We start from the raw sequence: 25,851 nt of genomic DNA on the forward strand, positions 1-25,851 counted from the left end.
ACATATATAAAGCTTTTGCTTACACTTAACAATTTCAAGAATCTTAACTCTTAAGCCTAAAACCTAACATTTTATAGTTCCAGAAAGCTAGAGAACTAGGAGAACATAACAAGTAAATAAGTCAAACATTTCATCATAAATTCATCATCAAATAGCACACATAATATATTTCATAATACATTTAATTTTACATTTCATCATAAAGTTGATTGTAGATTTGCATAAACTACATTTCTGATTTCAAACATTGCCATTTGTGAATTATATTCAGTAGGGTAAATCTAGAACAAAGTCTGAACAAAGTTTTTACTATATTTCTTTGCCATGTTTGGATGAAATAACACTGTTTCATTTAGAAACGTTACATTTAGTGTGTCATTATCATTTTCTATCCACCCCAGACAGGATGGGGTTCTCCTCAGCAAGGCAGTCCCTGGTCTCCAGAGCCACCCGGAGTTTCTGCCAGAAGACTCCGGTGTGCTCCCCAGCTCTGGGCCAGCTCAGGTAGGTGTGTCTCTTCACCAGCTTTCTCATCCGGTGGAAGGGGGAGAGCTGCTGGTCTGGGACCTCCTCCAGAAACACCAGGATCAGAACGTCCTTCTGCTCATCAAACAGACGGAAGCTGGCCACTTGGATCTCCCGGGAGCACCACTCACTCTCCAGGTAGTGACGGCTGATCACGCAGATGGTCTTGCGGCTCCCGTAGATGGCGTCTGTGATGTTGTCTACGATGGGTTTGCCTGGCTGGAAGTCACGGTGATGCAGACACAGCTTCCAGCCTTGGTTTCCCTCCAGCTCTGGCAGAAGTTCCCTCAGGACCCAGGGCTCATCGTGGCCATTGTAGGAGACAAAGGCATCATACTGATGAATCACACGGACGTTCCTCCGCTTTGTGTCATAGAGATAAGCCTGAAAGAGATAGTAGGCGTAGACCACCTGCCATCTCAGGAGATGGTAGATAAAGGACCCCAGCAAGGTTAAGAGGACCAGAGAAGTGGAGGAGATGAAGTAGAAGAATCCTATATCTACTGAACAGTAGTGGGTGTCAAGGTCCAACAGTTTGGTACCTCCTAGACTGACCGGATAGTTGCAGGTAAAGTCATATGCATCAACAACCTGCGTTTGGTTTTCTGTTGTCACCCACTGGATAAACCAAGCATTGCTGCAGTCACAGGTGAAAGTCTTGTCTTGCAGGTCCAAGTAAACTAAAGCAGGTAAAGAACGTATCATTGTCTCACTGACTACTGTAAAGTCATTCTTTCTCACCTGTAAGTAACTGAGTTGAGTGAGGTTGGCTCCTATGAGAAAATCTAAAGACTGAAGTTGGGCTTTAGACAGGTATAGCCTGTTGAGTCGTGGGATCGGGTGAAACAACTCCTTGCTCAGGGCTGTGAACTCATTCAGGCTGATGTCAAGGGACCACAACTGTGGTGTGTTGTTGAATGTGTCTGGGTGAAAGGTCTTAATGTTAAGACTCCTTGCGCTGAACGCCAATAAATTTGTCAGACCATGAAGAAAGTTGGATGGTATATTCAACATTCCAAAAGGATGCTGAGCGGAGACGATCAGGATCTTGAGTGACGGCAGAAGAGAAAAGGGTGGGGATTTAAGTTCACCATAATGTAGATATTTAATACGATTCCAACTCAAATCAAGACTTTCTAAGGCTGTCAGTCCTCTGAACATAGTGGCCCTAATGCTTATTTGACTCATTCTATTCGATGCCAAAGTAAGCATTTTAAGATTGACCAAACCCTGAAAGGCCCCATCTTCCACAGTGTCAATTCGGTTGTCAAATAAAATCAAAGTTTTGAGGGATTGTAGGCTTTCAAAGTCTCCTTTATGGATAGTTCTTATCATATTGCCTCCCAATTGCAAGTTTTCTAGTTTTTGCAAACAATTCTTAAAAACATAACGTAAAGATGGGATACTGTTTCTTCCCAGATCTAGGAGTTTTAAGTCCTGCAAATCTTGAAAATCAGTTCCTTTAATGTCAGTGATTTCATTGTGGAAAAGACGGAGGTATGTTAGTCCTGTCAGATTGGCAAAATCGAATGAGCCTAGTTTATTGATGGTATTGTATCTGAGATCCAAGATTGTCAGCGATTGGATATTATGAGTGGCATTTGGCACAGAAGAAAGCCTATTGTTACTTAGATCTAGAGTAGTCAGTTGCTTCATTGAGCTGAATGACTGATGAGACAGATGAGTAAGAGCATTATGGGATATATCCAATTTAGTCAAGTATGTGCAGGACTTAAGCAGTTCCTCAGAGACAACCCTCATGTTGTTATAACGCAGACGGAGTGTTGTCAGTGTAGTAATATGGCAGGCAATGTTGGCGAGAGCCGTGATCCTATCTTCCCCTAAATGAGACAGTATGAGAGATGATAATGATGAGTTGAGGCTCTGCAGTACCACACTCATTTCCTTCAAAGACATGTGGACACCGCTCAAATTGAGACTTTTCATATTACTCAGAAAAGATCTGTCTGGTACGTCCCATGTCATGCTTCCATTTTGACCAGAGTCAGAGAGGTTTAAATAGTGGAGTTTAGGAAGAACATCAGCTGTGATCCTGAAGATTCTCATTGGATTCTGGGATAAATCCAGCACTCTCAGTCCTATGGACTTATTTGATATGTCCTGTGACTGGAAAAAGGTAAATCCGTTGCTTGCAATGTACAACTCCTGCAGGTGTGTGAATAGCAAGACTGTCTGAACCTTCTTTAGAACATAAAGTTGGTTGCCGGTTAAGTTTAGTACATTTAAGCTAAAGAGATTCTGAAAGGTAGAGGATGAAATGGTTTTGATGTGGTTGTGGTCTAGTCGAAGAACGGAGAGGTTGCCTAGGCCCTGAAACAGGTGGTCTGAGAGGGTGTTGAGTCTGTTATTGGCTAGATTCAGCTCCTGAAGAACGACCAGGTCTGAAAAAGCCTCATCGTCCACATGAGAGATCCGGTTGCAGGACATGTTTAAAGATTTGAGGGCTGAGAGATCTTTGAAATCAAATGTTTTGATCATCACAATGTTGTTGATGGAAAGGTCTAAAGATCTTACTTTTCTTGGAATGTCTTCCGGTATGGCTTGGAGGTTCTTCTTTCCACAGATTACTTTCATGTTGGTATCATTGAGAGATTCACGGACTGTGCATTTTTTCAATGAATAGCCCCTTACTGGATTTACAAGGATCCAGCAACATAGAAGAGTGCACAGAAAAATACTTGGTTGTGAATATGTAGTCCCATTGCGTATTTCCGGCATGGTTATCTTACTTTTCATCAATAGGCTCTTGATGCCAGGTCCCCCTCGCAAAATGGTGTTTCTAAACTCAATGGTCTTTTCCTTTTTAAATAAAGGTTTTTAAATAAAGGATAAATAAAAAAATGTCAGTTCATTTCTGGAGGAAGACGTGGCAAATACCACTTAATTAACACAAAGTTTGGTCCAATTTCTTCTCAAGCTTCTTATGTTCCACCAATGGACCGTCTTCTGAGTATATACTTCTTAGACAATAATCAGAAGACAACAGACTCACAAGTTGTGTGTCTCTCCCTCCAGTATATATTGCCATGAAATACAGAAGCATTCCATCACCTCAAGACGACTCAGTTTTACTTCCAGTCTCCAAAGACCCCTCCCCGCCGTTTCACTTCCCTTTGATCCCTGTGTATTTGTATCTAAGTTTATACAGTTGGTTGGACTAGTTTGGAGTGTATGTGTAGTTCCTAAATACATTTCAAATGTGTTATGTAGAAAACTTGCCTTGTTACCCAAACTCCTTGCTCTAGTCAAACGCTATGCCACGCCCACGTAATGAGTCGGGATGGAAATCCATTCAGTCTGATTGGTCGCAGAAACCGATGGGTTGGGCCAGAGACAGAATATGCATTGCTAAAGCGGCATTTACAAAATTTGTCATTGGCTTTTAAACTCTGAATGGTTAGAAATCATCCAATTGCTGATTACTTTGTTTTGTACAAAATCCACTCATTTTGACATCACCACAAATGCCTTCAGTGATGGCAGCCTCAGACTATGTAACAAATGATAGAGCAGTGGAAGAATTCAGTTTGAGTGTCAGGCAAGTAGAAAACTCTTCAAATTCACACTCTACAGCCCTGGGACACAGGCTCACAAACTCTGACCTTCTAACTCTGACCTAACCTTCAACCCAATCACTCCATTCTGCCACCTCTGGTCTCTTGGCCCTCCCACCTGTACGGGAAGGTGGCTCCTGCTCAGCCCAGTCCAAGCTCTCCTCGGTCCTGGCACCCAATGGTGGAACCAGCCTCCCCCTGAAGCTAGGACATCAGAGTCCCTGCCCATCTTCTGAAAACATCTGAAACCCTACCTCTTCAAAGAGTATCTTTAAATAATCCCTGAACCTGCATGACATGAGCCGCCCTCGCGCTCTCTCCCAACTTGGATAGAAAGTTGTCGATTAATGACAAAAAAGTAAATCCACCCTCAAAACACTAGCTTACTAGAGATTGTTTCATTATGCACTGTACAATCTATAGCTATAATGTATACCGTATTTAGCTGCTATTTATACACTTTTTATAAAAATAACAGCAAATAACCTCGCAATGAGGAATAAAAGATGACATGGAATAGCCTAGCAATGAGGAATAAAAGATGACATGGAATAGCCTAGCAATGAGGAATAAAAGATGACATGAAATAGCCTAGCAATGAGGAATAAAAGATGACATGGAATAGCCTAGCAATGAGGAATAAAAGATGACATGGAACAGCCTAGCAATGAGGAATAAAAGATGACATGGAATAGCCTAGCAATGAGGAATAAAAGATGACATGGAATAGCCTAGCAATGAGGAATAAAAGATGACATGGAATAGCCTAGCAATGAGGAATAAAAGATGACATGGAACAGCCTAGCAATGAGGAATAAAAGATGACATGGAACAGCCTCGCAATGAGGAATAAAAGATGACATGGAATAGCCTCGCAATGAGGAATAAAAGATGACATGGAACAGCCTCGCAATGAGGAATAAAAGATGACATGGAATAGCCTCGCAATGAGGAATAAAAGATGACATGGAATAGCCTAGCAATGAGGAATAAAAGATGACATGGAATAGCCTAGCAATGAGGAATAAAAGATGACATGGAATAGCCTAGCAATGAGGAATAAAAGATGACATGGAATAGCCTCGCAATGAGGAATAAAAGATGACATGGAATAGCCTCGCAATGAGGAATAAAAGATGACATGGAATAGCCTCGCAATGAGGAATAAAAGATGACATGGAACAGCCTAGCAATGAGGAATAATAGTAGTCGTCTTAAGGATAAATTCATCCACTATTTATTGTTGAACTCAGCCGGTAACAGCTTACATAAATGGGCTGCAAGGTCAATTACATTAAATCAAATTCATTCCAACTTGAGAGACTCCCCTGGTCTCCTGAAGCCCTCTTTTTTGTGTGTACATTTTTTCACCACGGCCTGTAGGTTCAGGGTGCGCGCCCGACTGTTTTCTATACTGAGTATTGTCAACCCAGACAGTCTTTCCTGAGACATTGAGCATTATATGTCCATTGCACTGCACACAATTTAAACTTAGTCTTGAATGATGCATGCTAAGATACATTATACCAGAGATAAGGGACTGTTGATATTTGTAACCACACATCTCAAACGCCGGTTCACCAGTATAAACAAAATGGCAAACCATTTGTTGTTGTTGAGCTGTCCAGTATCCAGACGACCCAGAGCTTCCTATACAGTTCATCTCTTTCCATAACGTGTTGAGGCCGGCAGTTAAGGAGAATGAGAGGCTGAATGAAAGATGTTGCAGAACTGCTGTATTTGAAGCATCACTTCCTTCTTCCCAGTTTCCCTGATGTTGCTACGGCGATCAAGCTGTTTTTACCATCCCTGTAACTGTCGCTTCTGCGGAGAGATCGTTTTCTAAACTAAAACTTTCAGTCAGTTAATGTTAAATGTATTATTTTTCAAGCCCTGAGGCACTTTTTCAGTCATATTCCTGAAGTCCAAGAAACAAACACTTAACTTCCTAGTACATATGGAAATTAAATGTAAGGTGTGCGTACTGGCAGCAGAGAAGTCAGGCGCAGGAGAGCAAAAACTGTGTTTACAACGGAGCAGTTTAATAATAAAAACCACCGGAATCAGAACAAACAATCAATGGGTACAAAACCCCTCGCACACCAAATAAACGTGCACATGCACTTACAATAAACAATTCTGGACAAGGACATGGGGGGAACAGAGGGTTAAATACACAACATGTAATGATGGAATTGGAACCAGGTGTGTGCGAAGACAAGACAAAACAAATGGAAAATGAAAAGTGGATCGATGATGGCTAGAAGACCGGCGACGCCGACTGCCGCCCGAACAAGGAGAGGAACCAACTTCGGCGGAAGTCGTGACATTAAAAATGTTTATGAATGTCTTTTTGGAGGGTTACTGTCAAAAGTATTTATATATTTATTAAATTATTAGACATCGGTGACAGGCGCATGGGCCCCCAGAGCTGTGTCCAGTACTAAAGTGATGCTAGCTTAGCTACCTAGCATGCTAGCTCATTGCAAGCATATATAGCTACTGTCTAAGCTATTGAATATTTTGTAGATTTTCATCTACTGTATATACACTACATATAACAATTAACATAGCACGTTGCTATCACCTTATTACCGCTGTGTAAAATATGTTATTTAAGTCCTTTCATAGAAACCCCTTGTACTAGTCCCCTCTTGCTACGTTGGTTTGTGTGCAATAAAGTGTGTTCTGTACATCTGTCTCCTACTGGTCATTACCAGGCCTTCTAATAGAGATGCCGGGATGATTATACCTATATTTAACCCGCACCTCTTTCGGAGACCACCACCAGTTGGTGGCACTCTTTTTCATATGAGAAACAGGTTATCAAATCACTTCATGTTTATGTTATTGCAAACGAAATGTGTTAATCTTGTGTGAAACTTCTGGTAGGGTTTAATTAAGACGAATTCTGATTCTTTGAGGATGAAAAAGAGTTGGTATTGACAGTCACCTAGATATTATTAGAATGTAATGACAGCATAATGACAGCATATTGTAGCCAAATTCATTTTGATCTATTCCATAAGGGTTCCAGAGTCATCAGACAGATGAGTACAGACAGCCGTTTTGCTTCCTGAAGTAAGACAATGGTGTACGTGTTAAGTCCCAACACATGGAAACTGACTGTGAGGAATTTGCTCATTCAGACTCTACTTTGGGAAGTGAACTATTTCTTCACGTGACCCTGGGTTTGGAATGTGGTCAGACAGAGGAACTAACTAACAAGGTTAGGGAGGGATTTGTATCATGAATAGACTTTTAACCTTTCGCATCCCTCCAAAACATTTATTGAAGTAGCTGCAGCTTAGAAATCTTATTTCAAAGGCACAAAACGTTCAACATTCAACCCCCCATTTCCACTTTAGAGGAAGTGATTTGAAACTACTTTTATGTCTTTGTTATACAATGCTGCCAACTCCCAAGAATCCTGACAGGGAAAAAGACTACCTTCACTTCAAAATTACAGAATGTTAATATACAATTCAAACCTCCGCAGTGCACCTGTCAGTGCTGATGAAGCAAAGAATATGATGAAATGGAGTGACTCAGGAGTGTTGGGTACACAAATAAAGTTGGAGTTCAGGGAAGGTGGAAGCAATACGGTGAGAAACGTATCCAGTCTTTTGACCTATCAAAAGACACATACACATGTTTTGGAAAGGTGTGGGGGGGCTCCCACACTGGGCGCCCAGGGAGCTAATTGTTGTGGGGGGTTGAGTGCCTTGCTCAAGGGCACAATGGCAGGCAACGGCATCTAGGATTAGACACCAGCAACCCTCCGGTTGCCAGCTCACTTCCTGCCAGACTTTTCCCACCGGACACGTGATACGAACTGGCAATCCTCCGGCTGCTGGCTCGCCTCTCTAACCACTAGGCTACTTGCTGCCCCAACTAAGAAAATTATGAGAGAGAAAGAGAAAGAGAGAGAGAGAGAGAGAGAGAGAGAGAGAGAGAGAGAGAGAGAGAGAGAGAGAGAGAGAGAGAGAGAGAGAGAGAGAGAGAGAGAGAGAGAGAGAGAGAGAGAGAGAGAGAGAGAGAGAGAGAGAGAGAGAGAGAGAGAGAGAGAGAGAGAGAGAGAGAGAGAGAGAGAGAGAGAGAGAGAGAGAGAGAGAGAGAGAGAGAGAGAGAGAGAGAGAGAGAGAGAGAGAGAGAGAGAGAGAGAGACAGACAGACAGACAGACAGACAGACAGACAGACAGACAGACAGACAGACAGACAGACAGACAGACAGACAGACAGACAGACAGACAGACAGACAGACAGACAGACAGACAGACAGACAGACAGACAGACAGACAGACAGACAGACAGACAGACAGACAGACAGAGAGAGAGAGAGAGACAGAGAGACAGACACAGAGAGAGAGAGAGAGAGGCAACTCATCTAGATGGAGAGGGCATGCATGCTAGTCAGTTATCCATTCAGTGGTCAAGAAGATGCATATGTAACACAGGGCTTGTAGAATGGCAGCTCGAGGTCGAACCCATTTCAATTAACATCCGCTCCATTTGGCTTTGCAGGGAAAGGTCACTGAGAATGAGTGTTACACCTGCAAACTGAGAGTGACATTTCAACATGCTGTTTAAAAGCCCTTAACACCGGGGAAGGGAAGGGAGGGGGTAGAAGAGGGTGCCCATTGGCACAGATCTAGGTTCCGCGTGACCTTCACCTAAACTAAACCATGAAGGGGGAATGTAAATCTGACCTTAAATCATCAGTCTATGGACCATTTCTTCTCCCATGGGAAGGGGGTGGGAGGGTTTGAAGAAACTCTCAGGAAAGGAATCTATTGTAATTCACTGCCCGAGAATTAGTCCGCATTATATAAAAACCAACAATAATCCCCAAACAGTCATTTAGAAACGGATAATTGTTCACAAACAGACCCTATTACCTCTGTCTGTATAACAGCAGTAGACCTACGATATGGCACTCTGATCCATGTAAACCTCACAACAGACTACCTTACAGACTTCCTTGTTAGCGTGTTACCTCCTGCTCTACTGTATATTTGGATGCCAGCTGTTTTTCTGCTAAGCCTGAAATGGCTCTGGTCCCTTCCCCTTGACGAGTGATGAATGATGAGAGTGGTAACCTGAGAGTTCATAAACGCCCCCAAGGAGAAGGATTCAGCCCACAATCCCTTGCCTCTTGTGTTCCTAAATTGACAGTATTAATCTCTCCTCTCATTGGAGAGATTGGTAGAATGCGTCTCATTTCTTTCTGTGAGACGGAAGGGGGATCTGGGTTTGGGATAATTTAGCTCCACTGACGTCTGTGACCCAACTATAGCATCAAATCCTGCCATCGAGCCAATTGCCTGTCTCCTTCGTGTCTGTGTGTGTTTGCGTGTGTGTGTGTTTGCGGGTGCATGCATTCGTGCGTGCGTGCGTGCATGAAATGTGTGTGTGTGCGTGCGTGGGAGATTTGAGGAAGGGAAGCGAGGGAAATGATATCCTTTTCATAGCAACTGTTTAATTAACACTGTTGAATCTCTAGACATTTGTGACAGTACTTCTATGACATCCCGTCTCTGTCTACATGTACATAGGAGATAATGACTTTACATACCGTAAAACTTCATTAATAGCCATTTATTTGCTTTAATCACTGAACACAACTGCCGCTTATTAGAGACAGGCGTCTATTTCCTTCATGCACACAGCTCAATAAAATGTTAAAAAGACAATGATGTTGCTCTCCTTTATCTTCTTTTGCATAATCTTTACAGTACTCACTGAAGTTTACTCATAAGCAATTCACTTAAACCTGGCATTTATTAGAAACACATGTTTATGTACTGAAATATATAGTTGACTGCATTTGAATTACTGTTACAGTGCTATTCGGATTGTTAATTGGATTCGTTCAGACATTTCTTGATTTCTTGTTGTTTTTATTTATTTATTTATTATCATTTGTGTACTTGTATAACATTTTACTACATTGTTAGGAGCTAGAAACATAAGCATTTCTCTGCACCCACTATAATTAATTAATAAGGCCAGAGGAGGTGTGGTATATGGCCAATATACCACAGCTAAGGGCTGTGTACAATGCGTTAAGTACGACGCATCGCAGAGTGCCTGGAAACAGCCCTTAGCCGTGGTATACTGGCCATATATCACAAACCCCCAAGGTGCCTTATTGCTATTATAAAGTGTTTACCAATGTAATTAGAGCAGTAAAAATAAATGTTTTGACATACCCGTGGATTACGGTCTGATATACCATGGCTGTCAGCCAATCAGCATTCAAGGCTCGAACCAACCAGTTTATAACATCTGCTAAACTGTGCACGCAACCAATTAACTTTGATTTGAAATATGTGCTGATGCCAGGCTATTAAAAGGGACAAGTGGCTATTTGAGACTTAATTTAAGTTTTACAGTTTATGTTTGTATGGCTTGTTTGTCATAGTCCTCGGGTTTTCAAAAATGCAATGTCCTCAAAATGCCACGTGATTAGACAGTGTGAGACATGGTACAGCTAATGTTTATATGTGTATGACGCCATTCCATTTGTGCCACTCCAGCCATTATTATGAGCCGTCCTCCCCTCAGCAGCCTCCACTGGTGTAGTTAAGGGTAGTTATTATGAGCCATCCTCCCCTCAGCAGCCTCCACTGGTGTAGTTAAGGGTAGTTATTATGAGCCATCCTCCCCTCAGCAGCCTCCACTGGTGTAGTTAAGGGTAGTTATTATGAGCCGTCCTCCCCTCAGCAGCCTCCACTGGTGTAGTTAAGGGTAGTTATTATGAGCCGTCCTCCCCTCAGCAGCCTCCACTGGTGTAGTTAAGGGTAGTTACTATGAGCCGTCCTCCCCTCAGCAGCCTCCACTGGTGTAGTTAAGGGTAGTTACTATGAGCCTTCCTCCCCTCAGCAGCCTCCACTGGTGTAGTTAAGGGTAGTTATTATGAGCCATCCTCCCCTCAGCAGCCTCCACTGGTGTAGTTAAGGGTAGTTACTATGAGCCATCCTCCCCTCAGCAGCCTCCACTGGTGTAGTTAAGGGTAGTTACTATGAGCCGTCCTCCCCTCAGCAGCCTCCACTGGTGTAGTTAAGGGTAGTAACTATGAGCCATCCTCCCCTCAGCAGCCTCCACTGGTGTAGTTAAGGGTAGTTACTATGAGCCTTCCTCCCCTCAGCAGCCTCCACTGGTGTAGTTAAGGGTAGTTACTATGAGCCGTCCTCCCCTCAGCAGCCTCCACTGGTGTAGTTAAGGGTAGTTATTATGAGCCGTCCTCCCCTCAGCAGCCTCCACTGGTGTAGTTAAGGGTAGTTACTATGAGCCGTCCTCCCCTCAGCAGCCTCCACTGGTGTAGTTAAGGGTAGTTATTATGAGCCGTCCTCCCCTCAGCAGCCTCCACTGGTGTAGTTAAGGGTAGTTACTATGAGCCGTCCTCCCCTCAGCAGCCTCCACTGGTGTAGTTAAGGGTAGTTATTATGAGCCGTCCTCCCCTCAGCAGCCTCCACTGGTGTAGTTAAGGGTAGTTATTATGAGCCGTCCTCCCCTCAGCAGCCTCCACTGGTGTAGTTAAGGGTAGTTATTATGAGCCGTCCTCCCCTCAGCAGCCTCCACTGGTGTAGTTAAGGGTAGTTATTATGAGCCGTCCTCCCCTCAGCAGCCTCCACTGGTGTAGTTAAGGGTAGTTACTATGAGCCGTCCTCCCCTCAGCAGCCTCCACTGGTGTAGTTAAGGGTAGTTACTATGAGCCGTCCTCCCCTCAGCAGCCTCCACTGGTGTAGTTAAGGGTAGTTACTATGAGCCGTCCTCCCCTCAGCAGCCTCCACTGGTGTAGTTAAGGGTAGTTATTATGAGCCGTCCTCCCCTCAGCAGCCTCCACTGGTGTAGTTAAGGGTAGTTACTATGAGCCGTCCTCCCCTCAGCAGCCTCCACTGGTGTAGTTAAGGGTAGTTATTATGAGCCATCCTCCCCTCAGCAGCCTCCACTGGTGTAGTTAAGGGTAGTTACTTATGAGCCGTCCTCCCCTCAGCAGCCTCCACTGGTGTAGTTAAGGGTAGTTACTATGAGCCGTCCTCCCCTCAGCAGCCTCCACTGGTGTAGTTAAGGGTAGTTATTATGAGCCGTCCTCCCCTCAGCAGCCTCCACTGGTGTAGTTAAGGGTAGTTACTATGAGCCCATCCTCCCCTCAGCAGCCTCCACTGGTGTAGTTAAGGGTAGTTATTATGAGCCGTCCTCCCCTCAGCAGCCTCCACTGGTGTAGTTAAGGGTAGTTATTATGAGCCGTCCTCCCCTCAGCAGCCTCCACTGGTGTAGTTAAGGGTAGTTACTATGAGCCGTCCTCCCCTCAGCAGCCTCCACTGGTGTAGTTAAGGGTAGTTATTATGAGCCATCCTCCCCTCAGCAGCCTCCACTGGTGTAGTTAAGGGTAGTTACTATGAGCCGTCCTCCCCTCAGCAGCCTCCACTGGTGTAGTTAAGGGTAGTTACTATGAGCCGTCCTCCCCTCAGCAGCCTCCACTGGTGTAGTTAAGGGTAGTTATTATGAGCCGTCCTCCCCTCAGCAGCCTCCACTGGTGTAGTTAAGGGTAGTTACTATGAGCCATCCTCCCCTCAGCAGCCTCCACTGGTGTAGTTAAGGGTAGTTACTATGAGCCGTCCTCCCCTCAGCAGCCTCCACTGGTGTAGTTAAGGGTAGTTATTATGAGCCTTCCTCCCCTCAGCAGCCTCCACTGGTGTAGTTAAGGGTAGTTACTATGAGCCGTCCTCCCCTCAGCAGCCTCCACTGGTGTAGTTAAGGGTAGTTATTATGAGCCGTCCTCCCCTCAGCAGCCTCCACTGGTGTAGTTAAGGGTAGTTATTATGAGCCGTCCTCCCCTCAGCAGCCTCCACTGGTGTAGTTAAGGGTAGTTATTATGAGCCGTCCTCCCCTCAGCAGCCTCCACTGGTGTAGTTAAGGGTAGTTACTATGAGCCATCCTCCCATCAGCAGCCTCCACTGGTGTAGTTAAGGGTAGTTATTATGAGCCGTCCTCCCCTCAGCAGCCTCCACTGGTGTAGTTAAGGGTAGTTATTATGAGCCATCCTCCCCTCAGCAGCCTCCACTGGTGTAGTTAAGGGTAGTTATTATGAGCCGTCCTCCCCTCAGCAGCCTCCACTGGTGTAGTTAAGGGTAGTTACTATGAGCCGTCCTCCCCTCAGCAGCCTCCACTGGTGTAGTTAAGGGTAGTTATTATGAGCCTTCCTCCCCTCAGCAGCCTCCACTGGTGTAGTTAAGGGTAGTTATTATGAGCCGTCCTCCCCTCAGCAGCCTCCACTGGTGTAGTTAAGGGTAGTTACTATGAGCCGTCCTCCCCTCAGCAGCCTCCACTGGTGTAGTTAAGGGTAGTTATTATGAGCCATCCTCCCCTCAGCAGCCTCCACTGGTGTAGTTAAGGGTAGTTACTATGAGCCGTCCTCCCCTCAGCAGCCTCCACTGGTGTAGTTAAGGGTAGTTACTATGAGCCGTCCTCCCCTCAGCAGCCTCCACTGGTGTAGTTAAGGGTAGTTATTATGAGCCGTCCTCCCCTCAGCAGCCTCCACTGGTGTAGTTAAGGGTAGTTACTATGAGCCATCCTCCCCTCAGCAGCCTCCACTGGTGTAGTTAAGGGTAGTTACTATGAGCCGTCCTCCCCTCAGCAGCCTCCACTGGTGTAGTTAAGGGTAGTTATTATGAGCCTTCCTCCCCTCAGCAGCCTCCACTGGTGTAGTTAAGGGTAGTTACTATGAGCCGTCCTCCCCTCAGCAGCCTCCACTGGTGTAGTTAAGGGTAGTTATTATGAGCCATCCTCCCCTCAGCAGCCTCCACTGGTGTAGTTAAGGGTAGTTACTATGAGCCGTCCTCCCCTCAGCAGCCTCCACTGGTGTAGTTAAGGGTAGTTACTATGAGCCGTCCTCCCCTCAGCAGCCTCCACTGGTGTAGTTAAGGGTAGTTATTATGAGCCGTCCTCCCCTCAGCAGCCTCCACTGGTGTAGTTAAGGGTAGTTACTATGAGCCATCCTCCCCTCAGCAGCCTCCACTGGTGTAGTTAAGGGTAGTTACTATGAGCCGTCCTCCCCTCAGCAGCCTCCACTGGTGTAGTTAAGGGTAGTTATTATGAGCCTTCCTCCCCTCAGCAGCCTCCACTGGTGTAGTTAAGGGTAGTTACTATGAGCCGTCCTCCCCTCAGCAGCCTCCACTGGTGTAGTTAAGGGTAGTTATTATGAGCCGTCCTCCCCTCAGCAGCCTCCACTGGTGTAGTTAAGGGTAGTTATTATGAGCCGTCCTCCCCTCAGCAGCCTCCACTGGTGTAGTTAAGGGTAGTTATTATGAGCCGTCCTCCCCTCAGCAGCCTCCACTGGTGTAGTTAAGGGTAGTTACTATGAGCCATCCTCCCATCAGCAGCCTCCACTGGTGTAGTTAAGGGTAGTTATTATGAGCCGTCCTCCCCTCAGCAGCCTCCACTGGTGTAGTTAAGGGTAGTTATTATGAGCCATCCTCCCCTCAGCAGCCTCCACTGGTGTAGTTAAGGGTAGTTATTATGAGCCGTCCTCCCCTCAGCAGCCTCCACTGGTGTAGTTAAGGGTAGTTACTATGAGCCGTCCTCCCCTCAGCAGCCTCCACTGGTGTAGTTAAGGGTAGTTATTATGAGCCTTCCTCCCCTCAGCAGCCTCCACTGGTGTAGTTAAGGGTAGTTATTATGAGCCGTCCTCCCCTCAGCAGCCTCCACTGGTGTAGTTAAGGGTAGTTACTATGAGCCGTCCTCCCCTCAGCAGCCTCCACTGGTGTAGTTAAGGGTAGTTATTATGAGCCATCCTCCCCTCAGCAGCCTCCACTGGTGTAGTTAAGGGTAGTTACTATGAGCCGTCCTCCCCTCAGCAGCCTCCACTGGTGTAGTTAAGGGTAGTTACTATGAGCCGTCCTCCCCTCAGCAGCCTCCACTGGTGTAGTTAAGGGTAGTTATTATGAGCCGTCCTCCCCTCAGCAGCCTCCACTGGTGTAGTTAAGGGTAGTTACTATGAGCCGTCCTCCCCTCAGCAGCCTCCACTGGTGTAGTTAAGGGTAGTTATTATGAGCCGTCCTCCCCTCAGCAGCCTCCACTGGTGTAGTTAAGGGTAGTTACTATGAGCCATCCTCCCCTCAGCAGCCTCCACTGGTGTAGTTAAGGGTAGTTACTATGAGCCGTCCTCCCCTCAGCAGCCTCCACTGGTGTAGTTAAGGGTAGTTATTATGAGCCTTCCTCCCCTCAGCAGCCTCCACTGGTGTAGTTAAGGGTAGTTACTATGAGCCGTCCTCCCCTCAGCAGCCTCCACTGGTGTAGTTAAGGGTAGTTATTATGAGCCGTCCTCCCCTCAGCAGCCTCCACTGGTGTAGTTAAGGGTAGTTATTATGAGCCGTCCTCCCCTCAGCAGCCTCCACTGGTGTAGTTAAGGGTAGTTATTATGAGCCATCCTCCCCTCAGCAGCCTCCACTGGTGTAGTTAAGGGTAGTTATTATGAGCCGTCCTCCCCTCAGCAGCCTCCACTGGTGTAGTTAAGGGTAGTTACTATGAGCCGTCCTCCCCTCAGCAGCCTCCACTGGTGTAGTTAAGGGTAGTTATTATGAGCCTTCCTCCCCTCAGCAGCCTCCACTGGTGTAGTTAAGGGTAGTTATTATGAGCCGTCCTCCCCTCAGCAGCCTCCACTGGCACTCATTTACTTTAAGTGGCTCTGGATAAGAGCGTCTGCTAAATGACTAATTAAAAATGAAAAGCTGAAATGTCTTGAGTCAAAAAGTATTCAACACCTTTGTTATGACAAGCCTAAATAAGTTCAGGAATAAACATTTGCTTAACAAATCACATAATAAGTTACATGGACTGCATGGACTGATTTGTGAATGACGACCCCATTTTCCAATGCCTCACAAAGAAGGGCACTGATTGGTAGATTGGTAAAAATAATAAAGCAGACACTGAATATCCTTTGCGCATGGTAAAGCTGTTAATTTGGCTTTGGATGGTGTATCAATACGAAGATACAGACATCCTTCCAAACTGAGTTGCCAGAGAGAAATAAAACCACTCAGGGATTTCACCATGAGGCTAACCGTGATTTTACAGTTACAGAGTTTAATGGCTGTGATAGGAGAAAACTGAGGATGGATCAACAACATTGTAGTTACTCCAAAATACTAACCAAAATGACAGAGTGAAATGAAGGAAGCCTGTACAGAATAAAAACATATTCCAAAACATGCATCCTGTTTTCAAAGTAATACTGCAAAAAATGTGTGAAAATAATGTACTTTTTGTCCTGAATACAAAATGTTATATTTGGGGCAAATCCAACATAACACATCACTGGGTACCACTTTCCATATTTTCAAGCATGGTGGTGGCTGCATCATGTTATGGGTGTCCTTGTCATCAGCAAGGATTGGGGAGTTTTTCAGGATAAAAATACACGAAATGTAGCTAAGCACAGGCAAAATCCTAGAGGAAAACCTGGTTCAATCTGCTTTCCAACAGACACAGAGACAAATTCACCTTCCAGCAGGACAATAACCCTAAAACACAAGGCCAAATCTACACTACCAAGACAAGACCAAATCTACACTACCAAGACGACATTGGATGTTCCTGAGTGGCCTACTTACAGTTTTGACTTAAATCTGCATGAAAATCTATGGCAAAACTTGAAAATGTCTGTCTAGCAATGATCAACAACCAACTTGACAGCGCTTGAAGAATTTAAAGAATAATGGGCAAATATTGCACAATCCAGGTGTGCAAAGCTCTTAGAGACTTACCCCAAAAGACTCACTGACTTACTTTAATTGCTGCCAAAGGTGTTTATAACTTGTATTGACTCGGGGGGTGAACACCTATCTAATCAAGATATATTAGTTTACAACAACAACAGCAAAAATTATTGTAGATTTCTTTTTACAATTAAATCAATTTTATCCCCATTTTGTAACATAACAAAATGTGGAAAAATTCAAGGGGTGTGAATACTTTTCTTTGTCTGTTCTTGAACAACGTACAGTGCAGTCCAGCACTTACAAAGGACTTATATAAATGTATTCCATTGTTCTTACCTCGTTGATTACTCTTGTCATGTTTCTGTAATGATAATAATACTACATAGGATTTTAATAGCGCTTTTCTCCCAGAGACGCTTTCTTGTGGTAGAAAATATGCTCTCATATTACATCAAAACAGCCCAAAAAACACAGAGTATCTAATGTTGGTGTAATGTGAAAAGTGTTGGAAATGTAAACCATTTTTCTTACCTCTTTGGCTTTCCTGTGTCTGTCCTTGGTGTCCCTTTCTCGGTCTCTGTCTCTGTCCTTGTCTTTGCCCTCATCCCCATGGTGCGAGGAATACGACACCGTCCTCCAGTCCCGTGGTGAGTTGGTGATGCTCGCCACCTTTGACTCCGTGGCGCTGTTCTCCTCATTGAGTGAGCGTGACGACCTCCGCGTGAACATACTTTTCTTAATTGCCTTGACTCTCAGACTCTCACTGTCTGAGCAGCCCCACTCCACTGATCCGTTGTCCACCTTGATGTTGTGGCCTGTCGTGTGACACTGAAAGACATGGGGCGAGAGGTTGGGGTCGGGGTGAAGGTGATCTGTGGTGGAAGTGGTGGCTAAAGCGTTTTCGCCTGGTCTCCCGTTGGTTTCGGGTTCCTGGATCTTCTCGTCGAGTTTGGTGAGCTTGGAGAGCACCTGCGAGATCTCCCCTCGGACTCCGGACAGAGACTCCAGCTTCTTCTCGATCTCACCTATCCTCATAACAAGCTTGCACACGCTCGATTTGAGCTCGTCGTCCGTGTCCTCTAGGGAGTGAAAGAGGCAGTCCAGCTTGGACTTGGCCAGTTTGACCGTGTTGCATTCGGGTGAGCTGTCGCCGTCAGACTTCATGGTCACCTGAGAGAGAGATCCGATGCTGTTGTAGCACGACGTTTGGATGATGCCCAGCGAGTCGCACACGCTCATGTCGTCAAGGAAGCGGAAGATGTCACTGATGTCATCGCTGATGATCTCAGAGTCCTCTTCCGATTGTTTGCACGAGTGCCTCTCTCTCTCGACGTATTTTGCGTGAGCGGCGGCATAGTCTTTTAGCTTCCTCTGTTCGGCCTGCTCCGTTTGTGTCCCTACGCTGGACGAGCTGTCTATGTTACCTCCTTGAAAAGACGTACTGTTGATGCCTTTCTCTTTAAACATTTTCCCAACCTCTCTTTTGTCGACACCCACCCCGGGACCGCACGCCATTGAAGACATATCCTTTGTTTTCAACCCGTTGGTTTTCTTTGCGAACCCTGAAGGGGAGGCCACCACTTTCTCTTTGGCACACTGGAAGTGCTGCTCATTCTCTTTATTGACTACATTGTGGCGATGGTTGTCTTTCAGCGGTTTCCCGTTCAGAAATGACCTCTCGAAATCCGGTGGCCCTTCTTCAGCATTCAGACTCAGGCTTTTCACGGGCCAAATAGGCTGCTTCCCCGGCCTAGCCGTACTCCTCCGTGTGTTCACGCACTCCGTCACTGTCGTTGGGCCGAAATACGTAGACGCTTGAAGGTCGTCCAGACTCTCGTGCTTCGCTCGCCGTTTGTCCTGAATGGGCGAGTTCATAGTAGGCTCAAAGTAGGGGTTACTGTAGGGCAGCTCGAAGCTGTGGTTGAAGAATGTGGCAGGTTTGTGGAGCTCTCTCCGGTGGTAGCCTCCAGTTGCCCTGATGTTTGGTTTGCACTCTGAGGTGATGACCTATAACGACAATGAGGTAACACTTCATTAAGTTTCTCTTAAACCTGTGTAGTGACAATGTAACAGTATTGTAATATTGTATTGTTTGGCTCTAAGTCACGCTGATAAGAGTATCTGATAACTGACTAAAACCTAAATGTAATAGTTTCATAGAAATTTGGTAATTGTTTTGTAATTGTTTTGAGCATTTTTTGTCATTACACAAGTGACTTTTTTTTTGTTACAGACTCGTTCACTTTTACAACAATAACAACATGTTAATACACTGTTGTGTTAACACATCAGTCAAAACACCCTGCATTATCAAATCAAACAAAGAAAGAGTCAAACTAAGCATAAAGGTGCTGGATGTAACATTAGGCTCAGACCAAGCCTTTCTAGAAAGAAATACGTTTTATAGATTGGTTATTCTCACTGAGAGCTATGTCCATTGAGACATTTCCATTCTAAGTGACATAGGCTATACAGATGTAGGATCTTCATTTGATCACTCTTTGTTGATGAGACTTTTCCTGCGCCAGAGGAAATGCAGATGACCTTCATGATTGACATAAATTCATTAAAAACCTGCACTAACGGTTATATTAACAGTATTCCACTTTTCATTTACCCTCATTTTGACCAGCTTATAGCCTAACCACCAATCAAGCAACATTATGGACTAAACATTAAAATCCTGTTGTTGCAGGATTATTTTGCTGCAACAATGCAGGTCAAATTAAGATCCTACATCTGTAGAACTATGGACCAGCTTCAGGAAGTGGGGGGGTACTGTTTTATCACTTTTGTTTAGTCCTTTAGGTTTCTTGTGCTTTTCTTTGACATTTAGATGGTAAGATTAGCAAACTACGGCACAAATACTTACAGCTAGCACCGTTTAGTAGGAACGAAACAACTCAGAACATGGCACAATAAAGAAAGTAGCTGACCACATATAGCAGTGAAAATTAGACCGAGAACAGTGATAATTGATAACAGATAGTTAACAGTGGAGAAGGCTGCAATGGAAATCAGTCTGACTTTATCTTCAATGTTTGTTTTTTCATGTATTGTTGTTTCAGTGTAGTAATGGGACAACATTAAAACTCAAACTTGTTGGGGGTACTTCCAAACAAATATGTCAGGATAATTATTGTTGCATAATGAATGGTATATAAAAAATGTTTAAAATTTAAACGCTTAATAAAAATAAATAAATCATATATAATTAAAGACCAGAGACACAGACCTGTGGGGAGAACGCTAGCAGGTTGTGAAAATCCTCCTTGAAGATGTTTCTCTTCTGGACACAGGAGTGGACAGAGAAGGGCTCCGTGTGGTTGATGTGTTGCAGGGACTCCTGGTCTGTGGTGGACTCACTGTCAATGTCTATGGGAAAGTAGGTGCTCTGCATCTCGCAGGGCGGCGAGGGAGGACTGCAGCTCGAGTACTGAGGCAGGTGTTGCAGCTTATCTAGCGACGCTGCTCGACATTTTAGATCCTTGTTGACGCCCAATAGGAAGTTAGGGTCCGAGGTCGGGATAAACTGCGGGCTGCAGTTGGATTTCGAGCTTGCGGAGTGGGGATGGGGGTGTGGGCGGGGGTGGGAGGAGTTGTTTTGGGATATGGGGCGATGGTGGGGGTGGTGACCTGCCCTGGAGGGTTGATCCATGAGGTCATAACCGCCGCCCCTCTCATAGTCCTGGTACTTATAAACATCAGTGTCGGACCTGCATGACTCAAACGACTGGTTCTTGTGGAACTTGGGCCTCGGTGGTGCCATCGGGAGCTTATCTTTGGCGATCCCCCCGTTCATTTGGATTAGGTTAAACATAGTGACGATATCCGCTGCCACCATGAGTTTCTTAGACTGCTGGTCCTCAACAGTACATCTCATCTTGTCTTTGAAGAGAGTGGCAGGGAAGGCTGGGTCCAGGCAGGCTGTGTAGAACAGAAGGCTCCGTAGCTTGGCCAAGTGGACCAGGTCAAAGCGGGCACACAGGGACTTACAGAGATCCTGGTAGGACACACTACTGTGTTTAGTGTCTAGTTCCTCCAGGATCCGGACTAGGAACAGGGAGTACTCTGGTAGGGGATCCATGGCATGTGGTGTGGGATGGAGCTAGATGTTGATATCCTCGTTAGTCTCCTATTCTTTAAGTATACTGTACAGGGGATGCCATGGAAATGGAACGTCTCAAATACAAGGGAGACCTGTCCCCCTTATGAGAGAGATAGGAGGATGACCCTGAAGGAGAGAGAGAGAGAGAGAGAGAGAGAGAGAGAGAGAGAGAGAGAGAGAGAGAGAGAGAGAGAGAGAGAGAGAGAGAAAACACAGCAGAGAGAGAGAGCGAGATATTGACTATTGGACAATCACATACTACAATCAAAACATAGCCAAACATTGCATAATCATGAATATAAGGTGTTACATCCCATGTTATTATCCCCAAGCAATAGTTATCCCTGTGCATGTGACTAATAAACTAATGATCAGTCTATTTGTGTTATTGTGAATGAGATAGAAATGAAATGTGGTAATAGTTTGGAGAAGGATTCACTCTTTAGATAGGATCAGTAAAGATTGGTTTTCAATTCCAAATTATATACTATCATGCAGCTATTAAATGTATATACTTTTCAAGAATATTGATTAGGCTACGTTTTTGTCATTGTATACCCACTAGATTCAGTTCAAGAACTCTAAACAGTGTCGTTCCTCAAACAGAAATGGATATCCACACCGTCATAATTCAATCACATTTGCATAACCTCAGATTCACCGCTGAGTACTTCGAAACAGAGAGAATAAAATCCAGATTCTAGTTCTTCCCTGGCGCGCGCGCGCTCATACAGTACATAACCAACAAAGGGACAAATAGACTCACCTAACACACGATTCCATTTGCGCTCATCCGAGTGAGCATTCAAAAGGTATAGATTCCTCAAAGTCACCAAAACAAGGTGGCAGCAATGCGAAGTTGACGCACAACATTCATTCTTCAATTGAACCATACACCATAATATACATTCCAGTCGGACACCGTAGTAAATAACCATCCAAAAGATCCGATTCGATCCCCAGTCACTCCCGTGCGGATAAATCCTTCATTTATCATATTTTGTATTGTATTCCAATAGGTGGACTATGTCTTCACTCCGGGACCGGATTTGCGTTAGCTGTAGGAACCGGGCTGTCGGCGTTCTCACGCGCGCGCGTGTGGCGCTAAAAAGGCACCAGTCGGCTTTGTTTCCACCTAGAATGACGTAATTACACCTTAGCACCAACTGCAAGTCAAGCACAGCGATGGAGACTATATATTCATATTGATTATTGTCCTGTACATTATTCAGCACATTGCGTGTTATAGGCTACTGTACAACATAGCTCATTCTTAAGGTGTTAGAGTTATGTGTATACATTCCATTTAAAAACCGTTCAATCGTTTTTCTCTCTGTTAAATGCGAGGGGAAACATTTTAATGTATATAAATCATACAACACACAGTAGTGTATATGGTTAACTGTGCACTGGTGTGATGTTATATTCGCGCACCTGCAGCAGTGGGGTGTATTAATGGCTGCCAAGGGAAGCCAGGATTTCCCAAATATTTAACCAATAAAAATGATAAAATCATTTATTTCCTCTCTGTGTTTTCATAATTTTCGGTCAATTCGCATGTGCCTTAATCTCACTGGAGAAATCACCCGAGCGAGGGAAACAGCGCCCCTCTGTCTCAGTATATGTAGCCCATGTATCTGATGCTGTATGGACCTAAAGAGTATAACATGTTCCGCCGTAGCATTTGATTGATTGATGCCAGCAATCATTTGGTGAGTGGTGGAAAAAGTACTCAATTGTCATACTTGAGTAAAAGATACCTTAATAGAAAATGACTCAAGTAAAAGTGAAAGTCACCCAGTAAAATACTACTTGAGTAAAAGTCTGAATGTATTTTAAGTATCAAAAATAAATGGAATTGATCAAATATACTTAAGTATCAAAAGTAAAAGTAAAAATCATTTCAATTTCCTTATATTAAGCAAACCAGACGGCACAATAAAAACATGTATTGACGGATAGCCAGCGCCACACTCAGACATCATTTACAAACAAAGCATTTGTGTTTAGTGAGTCCATCAGATCAGAGGCAGTAGGGATGACCAGGGATGTTCTCTTGTGTGAATTTGACCATTATCCTGTCAAAATTTACTTTTGGGTGTCAGAGAAAATGTATGGAGTAAAAAGTACATTATTTCCTTTAGGAATGTAGTGAAATAAAAGTAAAAGCTGCCAAAAATATAAATAGTAAAGTAAAGTACAGATACCACCAAAAACTACTAAAGTAGTAATTTAAAGTATTTTTACTTAAGTACTTTATACCACTGCATTTGCCTTCCCTTGATACATTTTTTATATATAAAATATCTCAACTGTGGGTTGTCCTGGTTCAGCAAAATGCCCCCCAAGGGAGGCTGGTTTGGATTTGGCTTCAGACCAATCAAATAACTTTCAAAGCAAAACTTCCTTTTCAGAAAAATTTGCCTGTTTCTGGTCTGCTTGTGTTGATGTCCTGCAGTAGCTAGCTTGCTAAAATCAACCTTTTCCTAAACCATGGAGAGAGATGGGGATTTGGACTTGTGGTTTTGACTTAATTCTCTGTACAGGCCAATGATTATGACGGTGATTCTGATCTAACCATAAATGTATATGTTGTGCCACTGGCCTGAAATGAATAAAGTTCAATATGTAGCCTAGATGTAGACTAGTAGATTCATGTTAGCTAGCTGCTGGCTACCTTAGCTGGTTCATTGTTGCCCATGCTAGGAAGTTAGGCTAACTAACTAAAATGCTTGCTAGCCTATGACAACAAAAACTAAAAGTGTAATGTATGACAGAGCCGTAGACCCTTTTACCAACATGAAAGAGAGGAGGATGGCATTAGCGTTCAACTAGTGTGAGTCAACATGATGTTTTGCGCACGCACGCACGCACACACACACACACACACACACACACACACACACACACACACACACACACACACACACACACACACACACACATGGTATTTATCAGCATTGATTGGACTAAATTGTTTTGGTATCTTTATGTTTGTTTTCAGTGATTTAAACTAAACATATGATAGCCTTGTTGATTTGATGACGTTTAAATGTTTAAGTGTACATGGTGGTGGAATAGCAGAGGCAGTGGTCCTGTTGTCTTTGTGTTGACTTGCGGTAACTCCGTGGTTCTAAATCACTAGTTGTTGATTTAGTAAACTGTCAAAAACATGAACTTGCTTGACTATGCTGCAGGTTATATAACTGTTTGTTACATGCAATATTTGCTTTGTGGACTTCACCGGACAGATGCTGCTCTCTGGTTTTGTGATGAAACAATGTGTAGGTTAATTTATTCCACCACTGTGACTGTTGTCTTTTTGTCACAGCCTTAGTGTATATCACTGTGGCGTATTAATTAATGGGTTATAGAGCAAACAACGCAAATATCACGACATAGGTTGTAATATGGCTTTTTTACTGGCTTGGCTTCCTCAGTGGTTTTACCCAGACTCCTCTACTGACCTGCCGTGAGGTGGAGTAGGAAGAGTGACTGCTGGAAAACATCTGTTCTTCATTAGTCTGATTTCGAGCTCTGTTCCAATCCCGTTCTACATTCTACAGCCGATGGCAACCCCCTCTCGGCTTTTCTCATTTCCTCCAATACAAAATAGTGATGCTCATTGTTCGAGATCCCAAATGTACAAACTCACATAGTCTTGTCCTCGCTATAGTTATTAACAGTCACATTTCCTTAAAGCCAACCATGCATTCAAGGTAACCTGTATGTGTCATCATGAACATTGCAAAATACAGACGTTCTAATAATTTGCTTCAAGAAATAAAATGCAAAACCTCTTCAGGTCTCTACCATTATTATCCCCAAATGCAAAGTGTATCAATCTCAATTGACAACATAGGAATCAGCTTGGACTGCTCTCCTATATCTGCATCAAAGAAAACATTAGTAAGCTTATAATAGTGGGACTGCTGTTAGGTGAGGGTCTGCAGATAGGTGAGGGCCTGCTGTTAGGCAAGGGACTGCATATAGGTGAAGGACTGCTGTTAGGTGAGGGACTGCTGTTAGATGAGGGACTGCATTTAAGTGAGGGACTGCAGTTAGGCAAGGGACTGCTCTTAGGCGAGGGACTGCTGTTAGGTGAGGGACTGCTCTTAGGCGAGGGACTGCAGTTAGGCAAGGGACTGCTGTTAGGTAAGGGACTGCAGTTAGGTGAGGGACTGCTGTTAGGTGAGGGACTGCTCTTAGGCGAGGGACTGCAGTTAGGCGAGGGACTGCTGTTAGGTGAGGGACTGCAGTTAGGTGAGGGACTGCTGTTAGGTGAGGGACTGCTGTTAGGCGAGGGACTGCTGTTAGGTGAGGGACTGCTGTTAGGTGAGGGACTGCTGTTAGGTGAGGGACTGCTGTTAGGCGAGGGACTGCTGTTAGATGAGGGACTGCAGTTAGGTGAGGGACTGCAATTAGGCGAGGGACTGCTGTTAGGCTAGGGACTGCAGTTAGGTGAGGGACTGCAGTTAGGTGAGGGACTGCTATTAGGTGAGTGACTGCTGTTAGGCGAGGGACTGCTGTTAGATGAGGGACTGCAGCTAGGTGAGGGACTGCTGTTAGGAGAGGGATTGCTGTTAGGCGAGGGACTGACGTTAGGTGAGGGACTGCAGTTAGGTGAGGGACTGCTGTTAGGCGAGGGACTGCTGTTAGGCGAGGGACTGACGTTAGGTGAGGGACTGCAGTTAGGCGAGGGACTGCAGTTAGGCGAGGGACTGCAGTTAGGCGAGGGACAGTGCTGGGACTGCTGTAAGAGCATTCTACCAGACACCTATGTGTATTTGCAACTAACCAAAGTCATACTAAAACAAAATTCAACTAAAAAGGCTGAACCTTGGTTGGAGTTCTTCATTTTCTGGCTGACTGGGCATGCTTTAATTGAGCCAAACAGACTGGAAATCAGTTCATT

At 44.5% G+C, this 25,851-nt stretch overlaps 2 protein-coding genes across 2 annotated transcripts in view; both read right to left on the reverse strand.

Moving 5' to 3' along the window:
- minar1 (membrane integral NOTCH2 associated receptor 1) overlaps positions 1 to 20,915 on the reverse strand; it is a 45,307-nt gene extending 24,392 nt beyond the window's left edge. Inside the window, exons 1-2 of the mRNA XM_039000364.1 lie at positions 20,064 to 20,915; positions 17,360 to 18,835 (exon numbers count right to left, since the gene is read on the reverse strand). Coding sequence (XP_038856292.1) covers positions 17,360 to 18,835; positions 20,064 to 20,915 — 2,328 coding nt within the window. The remainder of the gene's footprint in view (positions 1 to 17,359; positions 18,836 to 20,063) is intronic.
- Positions 382 to 3,282, reverse strand: LOC120057064 (toll-like receptor 13). Its single transcript, XM_039005452.1, has one exon. The coding sequence runs from the start codon at positions 3,280 to 3,282 to the stop codon at positions 382 to 384; it is 2,901 nt and encodes a 966-aa protein (XP_038861380.1).
- Positions 20,916 to 25,851: the final 4,936 nt, after the last annotated feature.

This window comes from Salvelinus namaycush, chromosome 1 (assembly GCF_016432855.1).
Source record: "Salvelinus namaycush isolate Seneca chromosome 1, SaNama_1.0, whole genome shotgun sequence".
NCBI classification, from domain to species: domain Eukaryota; kingdom Metazoa; phylum Chordata; class Actinopteri; order Salmoniformes; family Salmonidae; genus Salvelinus; species Salvelinus namaycush.

What these genes read in the sequence shown, in the direction of transcription:
- LOC120057064 (XM_039005452.1), bottom strand. Translation starts at nt 3,282, where the DNA reads ATGAAAAGTAAGATAACCATGCCGGAAATACGCAATGGGACTACATAT.